Source organism: Elephantulus edwardii, unplaced genomic scaffold (assembly GCF_000299155.1).
Source record: "Elephantulus edwardii isolate Elephantulus edwardi_28Jun2011 unplaced genomic scaffold, EleEdw1.0 scaffold00066, whole genome shotgun sequence".
In the NCBI taxonomy this organism is placed as follows: Eukaryota; Metazoa; Chordata; class Mammalia; order Macroscelidea; family Macroscelididae; genus Elephantulus; species Elephantulus edwardii.
This window is the reverse complement of record NW_006399816.1, coordinates 5240491-5261451: the sequence shown is the minus strand read 5'-3', so window position 1 is coordinate 5261451 and position 20961 is coordinate 5240491. Positions and strand designations below refer to the sequence as shown.

Genomic DNA, 20961 nt, shown 5'->3' with positions numbered 1-20961 from the left:
AAACCGAAAAATCCCTCGCTAAGGAAGGAGAACAAAAGGAAGTCTGTCTCTCTCAAATAGATTCAACAATTACAGGCTGCAGAAGGAAGACAATATGAGAATTCCTTTGTGCCCTTTTCTGTCAGCTCAACAGAATATTCTGAATGATGTTTCTACCTGTCTAAAAGCATCAAACAGTACACTTAAAAGACAGGGGCTCCCTCGGTTTTCAGTTATGATTAACGTTGGAATTTCATCAATACCAAACGAGAAACTCCTCTTTTCCTTTCTTTTCTGTTTACCAATGAGCTTTTCCTCAGCAAAAAATGCTAGATATTGCCAACAGATGGAAACAGAAGAGCCTTGCTGGGGCTAGGACAACGTGTTTGTGCAAGAGCAATGCTTAGAAAACAGCAGGCAGTACCAAGGAGGAAGGAAGAGCATTCTCCTCCAGGGCAGCAATTACAAAGCCTCGATGAGGGCTGGCACCCACTGAGCACTGTGTGGGGTAGGAAACACAGCCTCGCTCCACAGGGCACTGTCAACAAGAAGCTACTTTCTTTGGAGTCATAGCAGGGCAATGATGAGAGATGACTGGGCCTGTCCAATGAGAGAAACTCTCTTTCAGAACCCTGCTGAGCAACAAAGCTCAGAGGTCAAAAAATGGAGATGTATAACTTGGTAGGGGTGAAGGGAAGCAAAAAATAACCCCCAAAGACATTAAAAAAGAAGTGACAGCTAGGTAATAAAACTGGCGCTCCACTGATAAAAATGTCCAATCTGAATTACAACAATGGGAAGTCTTCCTTTCTGCTGCAGAAGGTGTCAGTCTCAGGGTCACCTAGTCAGCAGAATATATGCAGATCCACTTTAATAGAAATGGAAATGACAGGAAACAGCAGACGAGAGAGTGGCTGGACACTTTCAAAGCTTCACACAAGGATGATTCCACAGGAAGTTCACACACATGTTCCTTCTGCTGCTCCCTCATATGGCTTCCTGGGGTGAAGGCATTTAACTCACTGATAATTCCTTTCCAGGGAAAGTGATGTGTACTTGCTTCCTTCCCCTATTCAGTTCAAATTTCCATTGATGGCTTCTCGCTCCTCACAAGTCAAACCACTCACAAACATCTTGAAGATATAATCCCTGTAGAATTAAAAAAAAAAAAAAGACACAAGGTAAGCGCTACTTAGAAGGGGTTAGGGCTATAGATTGGGGGTGGGAAGCTTCTTAAGAGTTAAGGTAAGAAGCAGGGGGAATGTATACTAAAGAGCTCATAAAGATACAAGCAGGCAACCTCATTGAGATGTTTCAGGTAACATTTCAATCATAAACATGAACCTGCTCCAGTTCAGCAACAACAGGCAGAATCAAAACAGTCAGCTGAACAGAGAGCAGCAGCTATGAGAAACAAATCTGGTGATGGGAAATTATTATTGCACTCTTTTTTAGGTCAGAGAATGGATGGTCAATCAAATAAAATATTTTTTCAAGGATAAATCTAATGATATCTACACGTATAGAAATGATTTGTGTGGAAGATACCAATAAATTCTGTCCCATTGATAAAAAAATACAATCACTAAAAAGGGTTCCTCTTCAATTTTCAAGTAGTCAAGTACTTATCATTTTATTCAACTGAAATAAAAGAACATATGAGCTTTGACAATCTACAAAAAGTGGTAAAAAAACGTAGTCATGTCTCAAATAATATAAAATCAATCACCAAATCCCTCCTCCTAATCCTCCTTTACTCTAGATACCAGTTAGCCACAAAGAAAGATGACAGTGGAGGCAATTTTTCTCGTTTATCTATAAAAACAATTTAAAAGTGGGCTAAGCCACACAATTAAAGGACTATGTTTATTTTTTCCCTCTTCTATCTATTCTAACACTTTCCTTCCAAAATGTTTTAGTGCTTCCTTTCCCTCTCCAAGTAGCAATATTTTAGAAATCCCACTAGATGAGTATTTAGTTATCTGTGCCCTAGCCCAGGATCACCCGTCAAGATATTTGACTCTTTGGAATGCAGTTTCTTCACAAGTAAAATGCTAGGATTTCTAATGGTCCCTTCTAAGTTCTAATATGCTCTAAAATGCGTACACCATCAGCTTCTCTTCATTCACTGGTGGCTGACATGGATGAAACTTTTGCCAAGCTCATGTCAGCGCAATTAATTGCACCATGAGTACTGGGGACATCAAGAATAGCTATGTGTACAGATCTGTATAACGAGACCAAGCTAGTATTAATCACAATCTTCATAATTGTTTTATTTTTGGCAGTTTTGCAGTTGTGAGGAACTATCTATTCCTAGTCTTGGTTGCATAGGGAGAATGTAAAAATCTGTAGCAATATAACTAATTCATATTTTCATGTATTATTTTTTTAAGAGCAAAATATTTATAAGTTAAAATCAAGTGTAATAGTGACATTCTCAGCTTACTAAAACACTTAGGAAGCAAAAGCTATAGTATATATCTTTAGGATGAGTAAAATTTTAAGAGAACCTTATTGGCAAAATGCTTACAAGAGAAAAACATTTTGGCTCAGTACTTGAAGTAAATGCCCTATACCTACGTGAGGAAACACCATGTTATCAATTACTGTGTTCTTTCACAATCTTCCACAGTTTCTCTCAGCTCTCTCTTTTCAAGTCTACAAGAGTGCTAATTGAAAACACTGTGTGAAAATGAGAAGGATGATGAGCTCCTGAAAATCCCAGGCCTAGATTTACAAGCTGTTCCCTTCATAAAAAGCAGCAGTAATGCTACTTCTTTATTCTGCAGGGAATCCAGCCATCTCTTAGAAGGATAGTCCGTTCCATCTGGCTACTCACTAGAAGGACGGTAATCCTTTCCCCATCAGAGCACGGCGGAGGCTAAAGTATAATGAATTGCCTATACAGTCACCGTCCAAGAGCGCAACCAAAAAGGATAAAGACTTCTGCCTTTGTCTCTGTTAGCAGATGTTGCCTCATTAGACAAAGACTCACAGATTTTAGTTATTATTATACATATTGCTCAAATTGTAAGCTACATTGGTATGTATAAGATCAAAAGGTTATCAGCTTGTGGAAAGGCATACTAAAAAGGATCCTCTTAAGTGCAAAAACATCACTTTAAGAAATGGTATCTATAAGTAATTATTAGTACTGAAAGGTTTACAGAAGCAGTTATTTTTGGAATGTACATTTTCTATTCTGAAAGGATCTGACATATTACTCATTTTTGGTGTAATGCATTATTTTAAAAGTTTCTTTTCTTTTCACTATTTACTGAGAGCCTGGTCATTTTGTAATCTGTAAAACAATTTTACTACAGGGTTAGCTCATATTAACATTTGACATTAATGACACTGAGTGGTGAACAAAGAGCTGCTTATTATTCAGAGGGACAGACACACTATCTTGTTAACAAATTATTTGTTAGAAATTATCCTTGATATTTCCCAGGTAAAATGAAGGCTAATAATTCTGTTTTGCTATAAGTGTAACTCCTGGATGACGTTAAGATTTTCATTCACTCTTCAAAATACTTTGGAAAAATAAATGTCTAAGAATACATCTAACAAGTGGCAAGGCCAGAACCCAGGTTCAACCACCCAAATCAAGGTTTCTCCATTAAGTCATGTTGATACAAGCATGAAAACAAAGCCAAAAATGAACCCAAAATGGTCTTGATTCTCTGTTCTGTAATATTATTTAAAACACTTAACATTCACATGGAACAGAAATCTTACATCAAGTCGGCAACTCATTTGCTCTATGTAATTCCAGCATCTTTGCAGTGAATACTCACCACTCCCTAGCGATCAAGCCTGTTCACAACTTCTCGAACTGTAGCTATGAAGTTTTCATTGTCCTGGGGATTTGCTAAAATAATACTATGCAGTCTGTTCATATATGAATCAATTGTATCCACTGTAGGTGTTTCTCCACTTCCTGAAGTGTGATTAAAAGAGAGAGAGTAAGAGTATATTCTCCATTCATTTAACCATAAAACAATTACCTGAGTTCACAGAGAGATCATTAACTCTAATGTGGTCTGTACCACAAACAAACTTATACTTTCAGAAGACGGATTTTTAGATTTTAAAGAAATGAAATTAATCCACATACCCCAAATAATCAGATTAACTATATAACCGCTAGCCAATACAGATGAGCAACTACACAAACTCTCAGTTATCTGCTAGGACTATCTTTAAATGATAGCATATACAAGGAACATTACTGTTTTCCTCTCCCTTGTGATTAAAACAAAACCAAATAAAAGCATGCCAACATATACATGCAAGAGTGCTCTAGTCAGGATTTATTACTCAGTTTTCATTGTTCTAAATTTCAAGCTATATTCAATAGAAAGAAAAGTATATTGTGTTATAATGTAAGTGGGAAGAAATGTAAATGACTAGAGAATCTGAAATACTGGATGATTTTAGCTGATACACATTCTATTACACAACTCACAGAAAACTCTTGAGGGAGAAAAATGGATATTTTATAGATTTTCCTCTTGTGAGATATTTAAACCTTGCCACACCAATACCATCATAAATAGTTAATACAGCCCCCTTTCCACCAAGTCTGTTCTCCCTGAAATGTCATTACCAGGCAAGGGCATGCTGGCAAAGCTGCTGGTCAACACCTGCCGCAGGGTCTCCAGGTGCTGCTGGAGGACTGTGTTGCGGCTCCGCTCCTGGATTACATCCACCTCCAGCTTCTCCACTGCTGTGCGCATGCTCTCCACATGCTTTTGCAGGGCTGCATTCCTCTCCTCAAACTCCATGTTGGACTTGCGAAGCTGGCGAAGCTCGGCCTCCCGGGCTAAGGACATATACCCCACAGAAAACATGTAGCACAAGGAGGTGTCTTTGAGGAATCTCAACGACTCTAATTAGAAGTTTTACTCAGCTGCCTCTAATTAGAATGTGCTTAGCTATCCCACCTCATCTTCCTAGTCTCACTATGGCTTTCCATATAATAATTCCAGCAAGGAAACACCTGACTTGCTAGAGCTATTTTAATTTCTGAAAGCTGGTCATATACTATATATAAGATTGCAAGGACACTTGAAACCCCTTAAATTATTAAAGCAGTAGTTTTTGTTTGTATTTGCTTTTTAAAACTATGTAGTGAAGAAAAGAACAAACATGTATGTCTTGTAGAAAGTGCAACCAGAGTGCTAACTGGAGGCAAGGATGGTGAAGCACTGTCTCACACACTTTGAGCATGTTGTTGTTAGGTGGCCCTATGAATGACAGATCTGCACACTGTCCTATCCTGTGCCATTTTCCTAATTTCTGAGATACTTGAGGACATTGTTGTAGTCACTGTGTCAGTCCATCTGGTTGAAGGTCTTCCTCTCTTCTGTTGACCCTCCACCTTTCCAAGCACGATGTTCTTCTCCAAGGAGCAGTCTCTCTCCCAGCAACACCCACAAAGTATGTGAGATGAAGCTCTGTCATCTTTTGCCTACAAGGAGCACTCTGGATGTATTTTCTCCAAGATATATCTGTTTAGGCAAGTTGTTAAGAAGAGCTATTTTTTTGGAAAGGAACATCATGCTTGGAAAAGTGGAGCATCAGCAAAAGAGAGAAGATCCTCACAAGATGAAGTTACACAGGGACTGGGCTCAAGTATGCCAGAGAAGGTGAGGATGGAACAAGACAGGGATGAGTTTAGATTTCTTGTAATACAGGTCACTATCAGTTATACCAGACTCAATGGCACCTAACAACAACAACAATGTGAAAAGCCTGAGGGGTTTCACAAAGGACTTAGAGATCGGCCAGTACAGCTAAGGGTCTTCATATTCACTGCAATGGGGGTCAGCATTGGTTTGTCTTATATTAATTTTGGATTCCCAGATATGCTTTCATTTGTATAAAAGGTTCCATGACCAAGAGTTTGAAAACAACTAGATTACGGAATTATATTTATTCCCTTTGATCCAGAGACCAAAGCAGCTTTGATAATTCTGGCCTATCTTTCTTTACTGGTGTTTAAAATTAGTGATTCTGTCTTCTAGACAAATTCCAAGCAGCCATATCACTACCGCCTTTGAACAATGAATTCTTCCTGAGAACTGAATCCCCTATCACACACCTGAGGGACATAAAAAGATCTTGAGTAATCACCTTTGCTGTGGTTCAGGAATTCCTCTGTAAATATAGGGATGTCAAAAACAGATCGCTCTTTTACCTCTTCTTTCTGTGAATCAAAAGTAAAAGAACAGTTCATTATTTTTGGTGTTGTTTAACTTTATTTTGTTGTTAAGAATCCACACATCAAAACATCAATTCCATAATTTCTACATGTACAATTTAGTAACAATGATTAGATTTTTCGAGTTGTACAACCAATCTCATCCTCCTTTTCAAACAGTTCATTTAATAAGTAAATGCAAAATTAAATAGTGCTTGAAACAGGAGAGTGAATAAGGCATCAATCTAGGTAAGGCTCCAAATGAAACGTATTCCCCTTTCTACTGAAATTAAACTTCCATATGAACTCAAGTAGATTAAATATTCCGTTTTCTTAGATGCACAACTATTATGCAATGAGAAACCTTGAAAATCTACACAAATTTCCTTAGTGAAGAACTGGGAAGTCATTTCTTAGCTGTGACATGAATAGTCAATAGCATACAGTTCGGAAATTGGGTGAAGAAGGAATTGAGAAAAGAAATTTTGAGGTGTTTTTCCAATCACTATTACTGGCTATGCATAGAAAATACTTTCTGACTAGGCAATCTAATTTTGTGTAGCAGACAGTAAGACTCTAAAGTAGAGATTGGCCAGCCACTATGAGCAGTAATAATGGTATTCCACTGGATATAAGGTATTTCTACTTATTTACTGGGACAGAATATATTTGGGGTTCTTTTGGTTTTTTCCCCCACTCCCAAACACAGGGAAAATGAGCAAACAAAACCAAGAAGACAGAGATAATCAGGTTCTGAAAATGAGCAAACTAGCTAGGTATTATGAGACAGAAAAGAGTAACAATGTTCAAGATTAATTAATAAGTCATTAAAAACAGTCTCCAAAAACACTACAAAATATATTGCACAATGATTCTTAAAAATATAGGCAATATTTTAAAAATGTGTTGGCTGCTATTTCAGCAATGAATTAAAGTTGAAAGCATTATGAATAAAAATTATAAGCTTCCTGGCACAGTATTTAAAATCTTACATAATCCAAGATGTTAAAAAGAACAGTGAGAAGTACGTACTGAAGAAACAGCTACTGAAATCTGAAGTTTTCAAAACCTCTAACATGAAGAGCTATTAAAAAATACCTTGAAATTAGTCTTATAAAACATGTTTAAAGCAAGAGACAGAGTATATTTTTACTACTCATGTAACCACTAGTATTTTACCTCTGAATACTTTGGGCATTTAATAAAAAGTCAAATATGATTTGGTGTGCAATAGCGCCTATTCTGACAGTCAAGTTTCTGTTTTCATATTGGCATCTGTTTATAAAGAGGCTAAGCTTTGTGAACTGCTTGCTAATGGCAGTTGATCAAGATAAGCATCTAATATGAAAAGCTGAAAAAATATGTACAGGTATGTGGTACTTAATGCCCACAATACATACTCTCAAAGAAGATGGCATGATTTGGACATTATACAACAATAAATTAAAGCTTTATGGGATTAAATGAAAGCTTCTGGGTCATCCTTGTCATTGCTGCTGCTGGAGGTGCTGGTGGAGTTTGGAGGAAGGGCAGGTGGTAGCAGAGTTTAAGAGAGCAATTGCAGGAGGAAGGGGAGAGAGAGGCAGGGAGAAAGCTGAGTATTTCAGCCCCTTTTGGTGTCCAGCTCACCTGGGTACTGGACAAAGCCTGAGAGTTCATGCTGAGACTCATGTCCTCTGCATTACCTGACTGTATCCTCCTTGTGGTCTAGTGCTACTAGATTCTTGAGTCTAGGATTTTTAACACCATAAGGAAGGAATAATAAATAAAAGGAGAGCTGCTCTCTGTTAAAAACAACACCACTTTTGAGACCATTAACTATATATGAAATCTGACAAGACTATATATGCAGTCAGACAGATGTTGATCAAGCAGATCTTAAGCAATACATACCTGTATTTACCCAAGGAAACGTAAAAGACCTTTCAATATTTACCCTATTGTTTATCTCCTACAGAAAGAAAGTAAAGTTTTTCAGAGCAATGTAAAAGCTCTACCTAAACCAGTACCTGGTGGAGACCAATAGGATTCTAATGTATAAGTAAGAAAGTCTAATCTTGGCATGTATAAGTCATAACAAATAAAAATATAAGTTCACAAGTAATTTAGGATAAAGTCATACAAGCTTGTACACAATCAGGTGCCTAGCTATAGGTCTAAATATGGATGTAACACACTTAGAGATGCTTGGCTTCTGTTACCATGGTGTAAACAGCCCTCTCCAAGGGCAGAAGGCTACATCCTCCTCACACTACCTAATGGATCTTTTATTTTCTTTGCCAGAGCAGTCCAAATCAAGTTAACTATGGAAGGGCAGAAGATACACAAGGCAGGTGCACTTACACATTGCCCCTTGGTGACATTCCTGGAGTGCAAAATATGAAACATTAAAGCAATTAAAGAGAACTGTTCAATCTCCGAAAGGCAACTGAGAAATTCTACTTAACGGAAGAGTGGTAATAAAAACCATCAGCACTCTTCCATTACTGAGAACATTACTCGGCATGGCAGATCCTCCTGGGGGCTTGGGTACACTTAAGCTACTCTGAGTATTGCTCAAGGGAATAAAATCACACGGATTTGATTACCTCTTCATTGAAAGGGTCTAATTTGTTCAGGCTGAGTGTCATTTTGTCATTTCTCATAAATTAAAGGAGAAACAAAATTATTGTTTCTATCTTAGTCCTCATCCAAGACGTAGACAAGTTCCTGAATGTAACCCTAGCTGACCCCTGGGTTTAGTGGATCGTCTTTTGATTAGAGAGGAACACTTTGGTTTTCATTCTATATATTGAGAGGAGGGTAAGAGAACAGAGGTCCTTTTGAGTTGAACTTGTTTTGTTGTGATCTAGGCTCAGAGCCAGAATTTTATAGTATGTGATATGCTTATCTCAAGTACCCTTTACTTCAGGGAATGCTCTTTATATTGTGTACTGGGCTGAAGTGCTTCACTTTATGCAGAACGACTTTCTGGCCAGCATTTCTTTAGCTCTAACATGCATTCTCCAGTACCTGCCCTGAGAACAACATCTTAGGAATCCAAGTTCTATACAGGAATACACTAGGTTTTATTACTATATATAAACAAGTGTCTAACTAGTAACAAATTCTGCTGACATATCCGGCAACCAGGATCATTTTAACCTTCAACATTGTTTAGCTTACTTTATATAGTGTGTGAGGTGCTGCCAAGAATGCTAGACTGGGACACAGAAGGAGGCTTCAGTTTCAGTCAGACTTCTCCCTCTACATAATAAATGAGTAATTCTGGTAAGTTCTTTCCTGTCTTAATTTTCCTTTACTGGTAAAAAAAGGAAGGGAGCAGGTGACAGGAGGATCTCTGAATTCTTAGCATTCTAAGATGAGCTTTAAGATTATTTTACTAAAAATTTCTCAATTTACTCCCCAGAGAGTACATAAAGGGAAATAGGCTATTTAAAATCTATGATGTTTCAGGCACTTTCCCAGATACTACTTTTACGTTATATTAACTTATTCATAGCTCTGCTCAAGTCATTTCACCCATTCTGTGCACTCTGTGACCCCAATACACACAGAAGACGACCTGGTTACCTGTAAGAGAGTGTTTCTTGTGATGTAGGCATTATTAACAGAGAGATGTACAAAGCCCACTGCATACACATATGTCAAACTCCTGCTGGCATTTCACCTGCTATCTCTGTACTTTTGTTTGCTTGTTTTAACATGTTTCTAATTCTGAATTAATCTGCAAGGATTTTTAGACTCTGTCTCACATACTTTGGGCATACAGTGAGGAGGGACCAGTCTTTGGAGAAGGATATCATGCTTGGAAGGGTGGAGGGACAGTGCAGGAGAGGAAGATTCCAGATGAGATGGACTGACATAATAATTAGGGGTAACGAGGGTAGGTGTGTTATAGAGACAGTGAGATTGGCTCAGGACAGAGTAGAGTTCAGAGCTATTGTGTATAAGGTTGCTACTAGTTGTAGTTAATTGGACAGCACATAACAACAATAACAACATAAGCCATGAAAATTACTATTATATTACACAACGTATTTCAAGAAAAAGTGTTATTTTTCAAATTATTGGCAGTAGCATCAATAACTGACTTAATCTTTCCTGACTCAACTTTACTAAGGATAAAAATGCCTAATAAACATAAACACATAGTTTGACCAGCAAAATCTATGTGATAAAACTAATCACATAATTCTAACTGAATGAAAAACTGTACAATATGAAGTTTAATGTTATAGGTAACTGTCCAAATTCTCTTTTGTAGCCATTACATATGGAGACCCTTTAAAGGATGCTTAATACAAAATAAAAGTACAGGAATGTCATGATATTGGTAGGTGGGCAAAAAGATATAAAAGAAGAGACAAAGAAGTAATTATCCAAGTATTCCGTTGTATGAAAGGTTTGCAACATCATTCAATCACAAATTATAAAGTCTACAAACAAAATTGTTTAACCAAAAGCATTTCATCTTAATTAGGGCACACAGATACTATATGTGAATAAATTTATAAAGGATTTAAATGAAGAATAAAATAACAATAATAATAATAATAAATTTTTATAATTCAGTAACAAACACTAATTTTACTTGTGAATCGAACATTTTCTTTATGTTTCAAAAATCACCAAGTACCAAATTAGGAGTGGAATCTAAGATCTCAAGATAAAGCCATTTTGAAGAAAAAAGTACCCAAAATAATTTCAGAAGAATTCATTATAAAATCACATTTTTCTAAATTCATACTGTTATTTCAAGTCAATCTCTAATGAGTTCTTTCCTAGAAATGAAGAAACAAAAATTTAAAAAAGAACAGAGAAGGTAGTAGAAAGAAAGAAAATTACAGAGCTGATGATCAGGGTCCCAATTAACATGAGATTCTTTATTCTTTGAGCTCTGGTGGCCTAGTGGGTAAAAGGTTGTACTGCCAACCCAGAGCAATCTCCATCTGTATGATTTATAACTTCTGAAAACCCACTGGAGGGTCGGCTGTGAGTTGGTTCTTACTCAATAGCACATGACAACAACAACAATTCAGCTTTTAGGCTCTTAATATGGTTAAGAACAAACCGTTTTTGGGAAGGCAAAAATCCAATCTTTTGCTTGCTTTCTAAAATAGTCTATTTTCCTCCTTTCTTAAGGGATCCTGAATTCAGATGTAACATGTAATATAAAAAAAGAGACACTGAGTTTATTTAAATAAAAAAAAAGCTCACATAAGAGATATTGTTGTAATTTACTAGCTTGAATTACTATTATTTTAAAAAAAATTCACATGGATCAATAAGAAAAATGACTTTTCTCTTTATGTTCAAACCCTTGTAAGGCTGTCATGTAAGCAAATGTTTATATGAAAGGCATAAAAAAGTATTTATATTCTGTCTCAGATATGCCTGATCCAGGTCATCATCTTCATAATTATTTGCTATGTGTCAGAAAGCTGGATGATGACTAGGGATGATAGTCCTTTGAGCTGTGGTTCTGGAGAAGAGTACTGAATATACCATCAACTGCCAGGACAACAAACAAGTTTGTCCTAGAGACGGTGAAGCCAGGCTGGTCCTTGGAGACAAGGATTCTGAGGCTTTCTGACATACTTTGGGCATGTTGCAAGGAGGGACAAGTCCTTGGATAGGGACATCATGCTTGGAAGGGTGGTGAGATGATTCAGTGACTGGAGTAATGGAGGTAGGTGTGTCCGAGACAGTAAGATTGGCACAGGACAGAGCAGGGTTCAGACTTGTACACAGGGTTGCTGAGTCCCAAGTGACTTGATGGCACATAACAACAAGAACATCTTCATCATGTAAAGGTATCATACAACATCTTCACCATGTAAAGGTATCATGCTAGGTGGTACAAGGTTATATACAAAGCTGAAAACTAGAGTAGGCATGCTCTCAAAGAGATTACACTCAAGGAGGGGAATAAAAGAAGCATTCAAATAACCTAGACAAGAGACAGGGTCAGCTAAGTGCATAGATGTACAGAGATCTGGGAGTGCTAAAGGAAGTTAGAGGCAAACAGGAAAGGCTTAAAACAAGAAATGGAAATTGAATAGAGATTGAAGGATAACCAGAATTTTTAGAGTGAGAAATGGGAGGATGGAGGAGGTGGAAGAAATGTGTGAGGAAGAGAAAGTGTTCTCATGAAAGGAACAATATGAGCACAAACAGGAGGTAGACGAGGGTTGAGCATCTGGAGGACAGTGAGTAGTCAAGATTCTTAAGCACATAATATTTATGGAAGAAAAATGGGTGTTAAGGCATTTGAGAAGAGACCTTGCTGAGCTTGACCGTGATCTGCTAAGAAACAGGGAGTCCCTGAGAGTTTTAAAAGCATAAATTAACACAAATTATAGATTCTGTACAACCATATATTAAACACAGGCTACATATATATTTAAAGCACTTTACGAAGCATAGCAAATGCACACAGAAACACAAACCTAAATCTTATATATAGTGTTGAACTATATGGAGAAGAGGCCAGTAAGCAAACATAGGCGAGTTAGGTGAGGGACTAGGAAAGGTGGCAAAAACATAGGATATTGTTTCTTAGGCTTTGTGTCTCTACTGTAGTTGCACAGTCCATTTTAACTAAATGTTTTGAGGCCCTACATAACTAACCTTTTAGATAATGGTAAGCTATGGTCAAGGTATAGCTTTACAGTAAGTCCTCATTCCTATCTCTCATTCCAAATTCTATCTATAGTTAACACTTAAAGTCAATTAAATTCCTGGGCCATTAGAAAGGTTGGAGTTCCAAGACAAGACTCATGGCATAAAGATCTGTCATGTGTCAAGAATTCCCCAGGTAATGCAACTTCCCTAGTAAGAATTATGGGATAGGAGACACTAGGCCATTCATAAAAGGAAATAAATTGCAGTAACATTTCACACAGCAACATTGTGAGACACACACAGAAAGCTAATTACCTCATGATCATGAGTGGCCTGTCGGGCTGCATCTAAAAATAAGTAAGAATTAGAGAATATTAAACAAAACAGACAAACAAAAGATGCACAAAACAAGCACTACCATGTAAAATTATAAAACTGTTAGTATCATAAGGTTTTCACAATGTATGACATTTTTCCTTATGGTTTTGGTTAGCAGTGCAACAAGGCTATAGATGAAGCCAACAGAATCTCATTCTTTTCTTATAGTTTTATTAATTAGGTTGGCCAACAAATGCTAAAGGGAAACCCTTACCTATGTAATATATATTCGGCACAAGGGGAATGGCAGACACAGCTCTTATTTTTTTGAGGGGGATAGAGGTTAGAAAATATATACCAAAGTCCAGTTGCACATTAGTTTTAGGAAGTTAGATGCTCAAGTTTGAAGATAAAGTAGTTAAGGAACTGAGAGATTAGCTGGAAGTGGAACTTGTTGGCAGTGCAACCTGAGGAAGGGGAACTCAGAGACAAATGATTAATAAAGAAAAGAGAGTCATGAGATACAGATTTTGTTCTCCTTGTTCACTGCTATGTTCTCAATAACTATGAGGAAGTTTGACATAAAAGAAAGTGCACAATAAATATCTTTTTAATGAATGCATACGTGAATGAATAAATTAATGGATGGCCACTGGAGAATGAGACAAATGATTTGTTAAAAGTACAAAGGTATTAAAGGTAGTTTATGCAGCTTAGGAGATAGACTTCTGTGGAGGAAAAGAAAGTCCTAAACTGGGTATTAGGGATAAAAGGGTAGGCAATAAATATGGATCATGAAGCAAAAGCGCAACTGTTGACACTGGCTAATTTCTGGATGAGAATAAAGTTATTTTACCAGAATTCTAAGAAGATGCTTTAAGTGAATATAGGATAATACAGAGATGACAGAAACTCTTATTTTAATCACTCTAATAGCCAGTTTGGTGAGATTCTTTCATGCACAACAAACTAAATACACTTGGTTCTGATACCTTGTCTATGAGATTTGCCTTTCTGACGATCCTGGGTTTTCCTACTGAAGACCTTGTATGCCTCAGTCTTCTGATACTGTTCCAGTTCTTTCATGTAACGTTCCTTATCTCTGTCTGCTTCATCAAGATAGCGCTAGGAAAGAAATATGAAATTATTTTCAAGAAACAGAAACTGTACTTAGTTAAAATGTGATATATTTGATGAAAACAGAGGATAATGACAGTCTGAATAGAAAGGCTGATAAGCATATAAGCAATAAGCTCTTAGGGATAATCAGAAAAATAAGAATCATTATCAATAGAATAACATACAAACAAAGAAATAGGTGATTCTGACTGCCTGGACTATTTATTGTGTTTTCCAACCCAATGAGGATAAATTCCATTGAGATCACTCTTATTAAAAATTAACAAAGGAGATGAGCCTTCCTCTAACCCTACAGCTAGAACTCCATGTGGCCACTACAATCTTCATGAGAGCTGAACATCACATGGACATTGTTCCCACGGGAAGGAACGGAATATTGTTTTTCTATTCCTAACCCATTGTAAGGGGATGATCTCATACATCAATTGGTCTTTTAAGAGCCTGAAGAGCAGAGCATTAAAGAACATTAAAAAAAAAATGACCTCATCTTATGGACCCCAAATGGACTACTTTCAGAAAGCTTCTATCTACATGCTTTGATTGCTTAGTTTCATTAATTATTTAAACAAAGTTCATTGATCTACCAAGATTATTTTGTTTAATGATTTGTCCTTTTCATTCATCAATCAGGTATAAAAATACTAGAAGAAGAAACTGTCTTGTGTTAAAAACCTTGTCCCACATTAAGAGTCAGATGCAAAGGGGACCTCAATGGCCAGATATGGGGCAATTTAAGCATCAAAATAACTAAACAAGTAATGAATTATAAGCCATTCGGGGAAAAAAATCTGAGTTCATATAACTACACCAACAATAGGTAAATAAACTAATGGGAGAAAGAGGATGGTTCTTACTCAGAGTGAAATGGTAAGGGGCAACTGCTACGATATAAACTGTAGAGGAGAAAAAGAATTTCGTAACCATCATGGAATACGGGTGGTAGATTAAAAGTATTATATTAATATACAATTATAAAGCTTCTAACTATACTGTAATTATGTAAGAAAATATTCTCAGGAAATTCAAACAGGGGTTTTAGGGATAGAAAGGGCCATTATTTTCAAAAGATTCAGAATAAAACTCTGAGAATGCATAAGGTAGTAAGTGCAAGTGGAGAAATGAGATAAAATGTTAATAAAAGGTGAATCTAGGGAAAAAAGTATTTCCGTGTTCTTTATACTACTTTTATTGCTGCAACTTTCCTAGTTTTGCAATTATTATAAAGGAAAAATTTAAAAAACAAACAAAAAGCTTATCCTACCTAATGAACAAAGAGCCCTGTTAGCACAATGGATAAGGGCTTGGCTGCTAACTGAAAAGCTAGGTGTTCAATTCGCACAGATCCTCTGAAAGACAAAGCCCGGTGAACTGCTCTGTAAAGATTAAAGCCTAAAAATCCTCTGCAGCATGTCTACTGTCATAGAGGATCATCAGGAGTTGAAATATATTCAATGATACCTAACACTGGTTACACCTACAGATAGTTACTACTATTTTTGCTTTTATCCTTTATATATTATTGTCTGAAAAAATGATATTAAAAAATGAGCATATACTGATTTTGAAAGAAACCAAATAAAAAAAAACAAAACAAAACACCCACCCACTGTGCATATGGATTACAATCCCTATCTACAGTACAGCCAAGTAACAGAAGATATAGCCTGTTTTGTACTAGCTTGTTAACATAAATGTTTACAAGGCTTCAATTTGCAAATTAATCTGATCTCTTACAACTCCCTTAATCATTACCATCACTGCTTTTGTCATTTCAACCAGCTCATAGCTGTATCACCCTTAATTCCCTTCAAATCTCTCTAACAAATGAATTTGTTTCACTTTTGGCAGTAGTGTTAGTTTCTATTTTGGAGGAGAGAGATAATTCAAGCAGTACTTGTTTCATTTCCATAGTAGCTTAAATTTGCCAGGACTACACTTAAAAAAAAAATTCTTAAAACATCAAACTAGTTTTTTTTAAACTATTTTAAAAATATTATGTGAACTACTGAATTTTTTCAAATGACATCTTGGCATTTTCTCATTTAACTCATGACGTTTTTCCTTTAATTCAGTGGAATAAATTATGTTCTAAGGTTTCTGAACAAAGAATTACATTTTTTCCCTTATAATCTATGTGAACTTTAAGGATACAAGAGAGATAAAAATGGAGCTGCTTTGGTTGAGGTGTCCTAAGTCCCTCCTGCTTACACCCTTTCAACAGACCCTGAGATAATTCTAAAATCACTGTCCTAGAAAAAAAGAGGAATGACAGATCCTGCTATTCTCATCTCCAAGACAATTTTGTGACCAAACCAGAGATTCTACCATGTATCCTCTTTGTTTCTCTGACAGATGTTATTTTATTTATATATGTAGGAAAGTCTGCTATTAGAGCCCTCTCTAAAATACTGAAGAGCAACAGTGTCAGTCTGGAGACTAAGGTGCGCCTGATACAGGCCATGGTCTTTGTAATCACTTGCTATGCATCAGAGAGCAGGACAATGGCTAGGAATGATAGAAGGAGAACTGATGCCTTTGAGCTGTGGTGCTGGAGAAGAGTACTGAATATACGATGGACTGTGAAGAGAACGAACAGGTTCGTCTTAAAGAGGGTTAAACAAGGCTGCTCCTTGGAGGCAAGAATTCTGAAGCAAGCTCCACCTGACATACTTTGGGCATGTTGCAAGGAGGGACCAATCCTTGGATGGGGAGGTCATGTTTGGGAGGGTGCAGGGACAGCACAGGAAAGACCCTCCATGAGATGGACTGATTCAGTGACTGGGGTAATGGGCGTAGGCATGTTAGAGGCAATGATATTAGCAAAGGATAGAGCAAGGTTTAGGGCTATTGTACACAGGGTTGCTATGAGTTGCAGGTGACTCGATGACACATAACAACAACATATATATACACATATGAATATGTATGAATGGATGGATAGATAGATATAGATATAAAAATCAGGCAAAGGATTACCTGTTTTTCCTCAGGAGGCAGTTTACTCCATTCATTGCCCAACATCCTTGTAATTTCTGGAAACGGGACCTCTGGTCTCTTTGCTCGAAGCTGTTCTCGACGCTCATTCATAAACCGGACATATCCTGTAAGGGGGGATTTGGGTGCATTGCTGTCTCTAAGAGGTTTCTTCCTCTTTCTTCCTTTGGACCAACCCCCTCGTTTACTTCTTTGCTAAAAGACAAATGAAATAAAAAACTAAAACTCAAACAACAACAAAAAACTCGAAAATAAGATAATGTTATGTATGTATATATACACACACACACACACACACACACACACACACACACACACACACACACTTTTGGGCTGTTGAGTTGACTATGACCAATGGATCCAAACCCTGCCTTATTCTGTGTCAACTTCATTATTAAAGTCACTGTGTTAATCCTTCTCCTTGAGGGTATTCCTCTCTGCCATCAACACTCACCTTTCCAAGAAACTGCCCCTTCTAACAATGTGCCCTAAATATGTGAGACCAAGCTTCACCCTCCTAGTCTCCAAAGAGCACTCAAGCTGCACTTTTCCCAAGATGTATCTGTTTGTTCTTTTGGGAGAATATGGGATATTCAATACTATTCTCCAGCACAACTCAAAGGCATCAATTCTTCAATCATCCTTAGTCATTACCCACCTTTCTGATGCATAACAAGTAAATTAAAAGACCAGGATTTGAATCAAGTGCACCTTAGTCTTTAAACAGACATCACTGCTCCTTAACACCTTATAGGTGTCCCAGACAGCAGATTTACCCAATGCAGTATGTTTTTTTATTTCTTGACTGCTGGTGCCAAGGTATTGATTATGCATCCAAGAGGAAATTACTGACAACTTCGATCCTCTCTCCAACTATCATGATGTTGCTTACTGGCCCAGTGGTGAAGATTTTGTATTGCTCACGTCCCTAGCATTGCTAACCCACTGATTACTGTGCAGGAGAAAAATGGGTGGTCTCCTATCTAACTCATTGCCACAGAGTCACTCTCTACTGGGATTCCCAGGGCTGTCAGCAATAAAAGGAGAAGACTGTCCATTTTCTCTTGCACAGTGACCAGTGGATTAGCAATGCTAGAGAAATGTTAGCAGCACAATTTGCTACAGAATTTGCCATCAGGGTTCCCTTCCTATCATGAAGATTCTGGATATTAAAAGCTCTCCAAATCTGCCAATAGTACAAATGACTGCAGTTTTCAATTATGAACTCCAGACTGTTCACTTCCAGGCCCTTTTATGCAGCACAGTATAATTTGATGCACTCAAAGAGTATTTTGTGCCAATCTCAATAGATAAGAGTGTCATGATCACCTAAGCTGACATCTTCATATGTACTTTACAGGTCCTGGTTCTCAACAGATAATATGCTAAATGAAAAACAGTATAGCACATACAACACTGTGCCAGAGAAAGACACACTGTCACAGCAAACCAGAACAAGATGTTGTCACATGCACTGGACAAAAGAGGAGAGAGCTTGTAGCACAGGGATTAAAAAGAATTCAGGAAGCATGCTCTCACTTTGATAACCAGTCAAAGTCTAGTTTATTTCCCAAAGCAGACAAGTTAATCTTTTAACTTAATATTTAACTCTTAGAAAAATTTTAGTTAAGTATTATATATCCAAAATGAAGGCTAGTGATTTGTAAAATGATATGTTCTTTAATATGCATATTCTACAAAGTGAGGTCTTTATATTTTGAGTTAAATTAAGATTAAATCACCTCTATAAAGGATTAAAGTAAGGACTGAAATACCAATTTAAATAGAAATCTTTGATATTTTACCAGTCTTCCCCCCACCTCCTTCTTCCTTTTAAATAGAAGGGAACTACTGCCTCGGCCCATATGGAATCTTTGTGTGAAGTAGAGAAAAGGGGCCCCTTATGAATACTTTGGCAAGTGATATTAATCCTTTGGACACATATGGCCCTGTGCTAGGCCTCGGTGAGCAGAATGTTCCCTTGAACAAGTATGACAGACAAACACATCATTAATTATCTAAGGAATCAAATAAATCACTCAATTCAATAAACATTTATTGAACATAAGTACATATATACATTTTTTTTTAGGAAGGAAGAAAAAGTCCATTTTTTATTTATGAAAATGAAGAAATATAAAGCATAAAATGTTGTAGATATCAATCTAAGAATGTGAGAAAATTCAAGTGCATAAATTTTTAAAAAGAAAATAATTTTTAATTATCTAGTAAAATGATTATATATATGTGTGTGTACACACACACACACACACACACACACGAGCATTAATGACTTAGGGGTAAGGAAATGCACTGTCAATCCACCAGTTGCTCCAAGGGGAGATATGGACAATCTCCTCCCATTTTATTTAATGCCTCTGAAAACTCGTAGCTATGGGTTAGTTCTGACTCAAAAGGACACACCATCAACAAGATGTTATTGTTGTTAGGTGCTGCTGAAGTTAAGACTCAAAGAGATCTCATGAAGAACAGATTTAAACCCTGTCCTATCCTGCGCCATTCTCATCATCTCTGATATAATTGAGCCCATTGGTGCAGTGACTGTGTCAATCCATTTCTTTGAGGGTATTCTTCTCTTTTTGCTGATTCTCTACCTTTCTAAGCATGATGTCTATCATAGCAACATGCACAAAATATGCAAGACGAAGATTTGTCATCTTGCCTCCGTCTGCACTTTTTCCAAGACACATACATCCATTTGTTCTTTTGACAGGCTATGGGATATTCAGTACTCTTTTGTTCTTTTGATAGGCTATGGGATATTCAGTACTCTTTTCCAGCACTGCAACTCAAAGGCATCATTTCTTCTTCTGTCTTGCTTATTCACTGTCCAGCTCTCAGAAGTACAGCAAATGATGGAAAGACAATGGCCTGACGCACATGCATCTTAGTTTTCAAACTAACATCATTGCTCTTTACCACTTAGGAGAATTCTCTGACAGTGGACTTGATGGATATGTCTCCTGATTCCCTGACTGCTAATACAAAGGGTATTAAATGTGAATCTAAATAAGATGAAAATGTTGAAAAATTTAATCTTTCTTCCATATATCATGATGTTGTCTTCTTGATGTTGAAATGCAATCTGTTTCTAAGGCTGTAATCTTTGATCTTCTGCAGCAAGTGCTTCAAGTTCTCTTTACTTTCAGGAACCAAGGTTGCATCATTGGCATAACTTCTACTGTTGATAGGTCTTCCTCTGGTCCTGATGCCACATTTCTTTTCATAGGGTCTAGTTTCTCAAATTATTTGCTTGCTATGTAGTTTAAATAGGTATGGAGCAACGATACACTCCTGATGTACACCCTTCCTAATTTTAATCCATGCAATGTTTGCTTGTTCGGTTTGGACAACAGCTTCTTGGTCCATGTGTAGGTTTTATATGAGCATAATTAAGTGTTCTGGGATTCCTATTCTTTTTAAGTTAGCCATAGTTTGTTATGATCCACTTAGTCAAATGCTTTTGCATAATCAATAAAGCACAAATAGACATTCTTCTAGTACTCTCTGCGTTTGGCCAGATCCATTTGATATCAGCAATGACACCTCTGGTGCCATGGCCTGTTCTTTTTTTTATTATTAAATTTTATTAGTTTTAATGAACATTTACAGAGATTCTGGGTTTTCATTCATTCATTGTTGCACTGTTTTCTCCACCCTCCTCCCCAGTT

The 20961-nt window shown here is 37.0% G+C and overlaps 1 protein-coding gene across 1 annotated transcript in view; it reads right to left on the bottom strand.

Moving 5' to 3' along the window:
- Positions 1–390: 390 nt before the first annotated feature.
- Positions 391–20961, bottom strand: part of HMG20A (high mobility group 20A) — an 89616-nt gene continuing 69045 nt past the window's right edge. The window contains exons 4-10 of the mRNA XM_006888282.1: positions 17252–17464; positions 14128–14260; positions 13133–13164; positions 6124–6196; positions 4595–4810; positions 3783–3925; positions 391–1128 (exon numbers count right to left, since the gene is read on the bottom strand). Of these exons, the coding sequence (XP_006888344.1) occupies positions 3789–3925; positions 4595–4810; positions 6124–6196; positions 13133–13164; positions 14128–14260; positions 17252–17464 (804 nt within the window). The 3' untranslated portion in view covers positions 391–1128; positions 3783–3788. The remainder of the gene's footprint in view (positions 1129–3782; positions 3926–4594; positions 4811–6123; positions 6197–13132; positions 13165–14127; positions 14261–17251; positions 17465–20961) is intronic.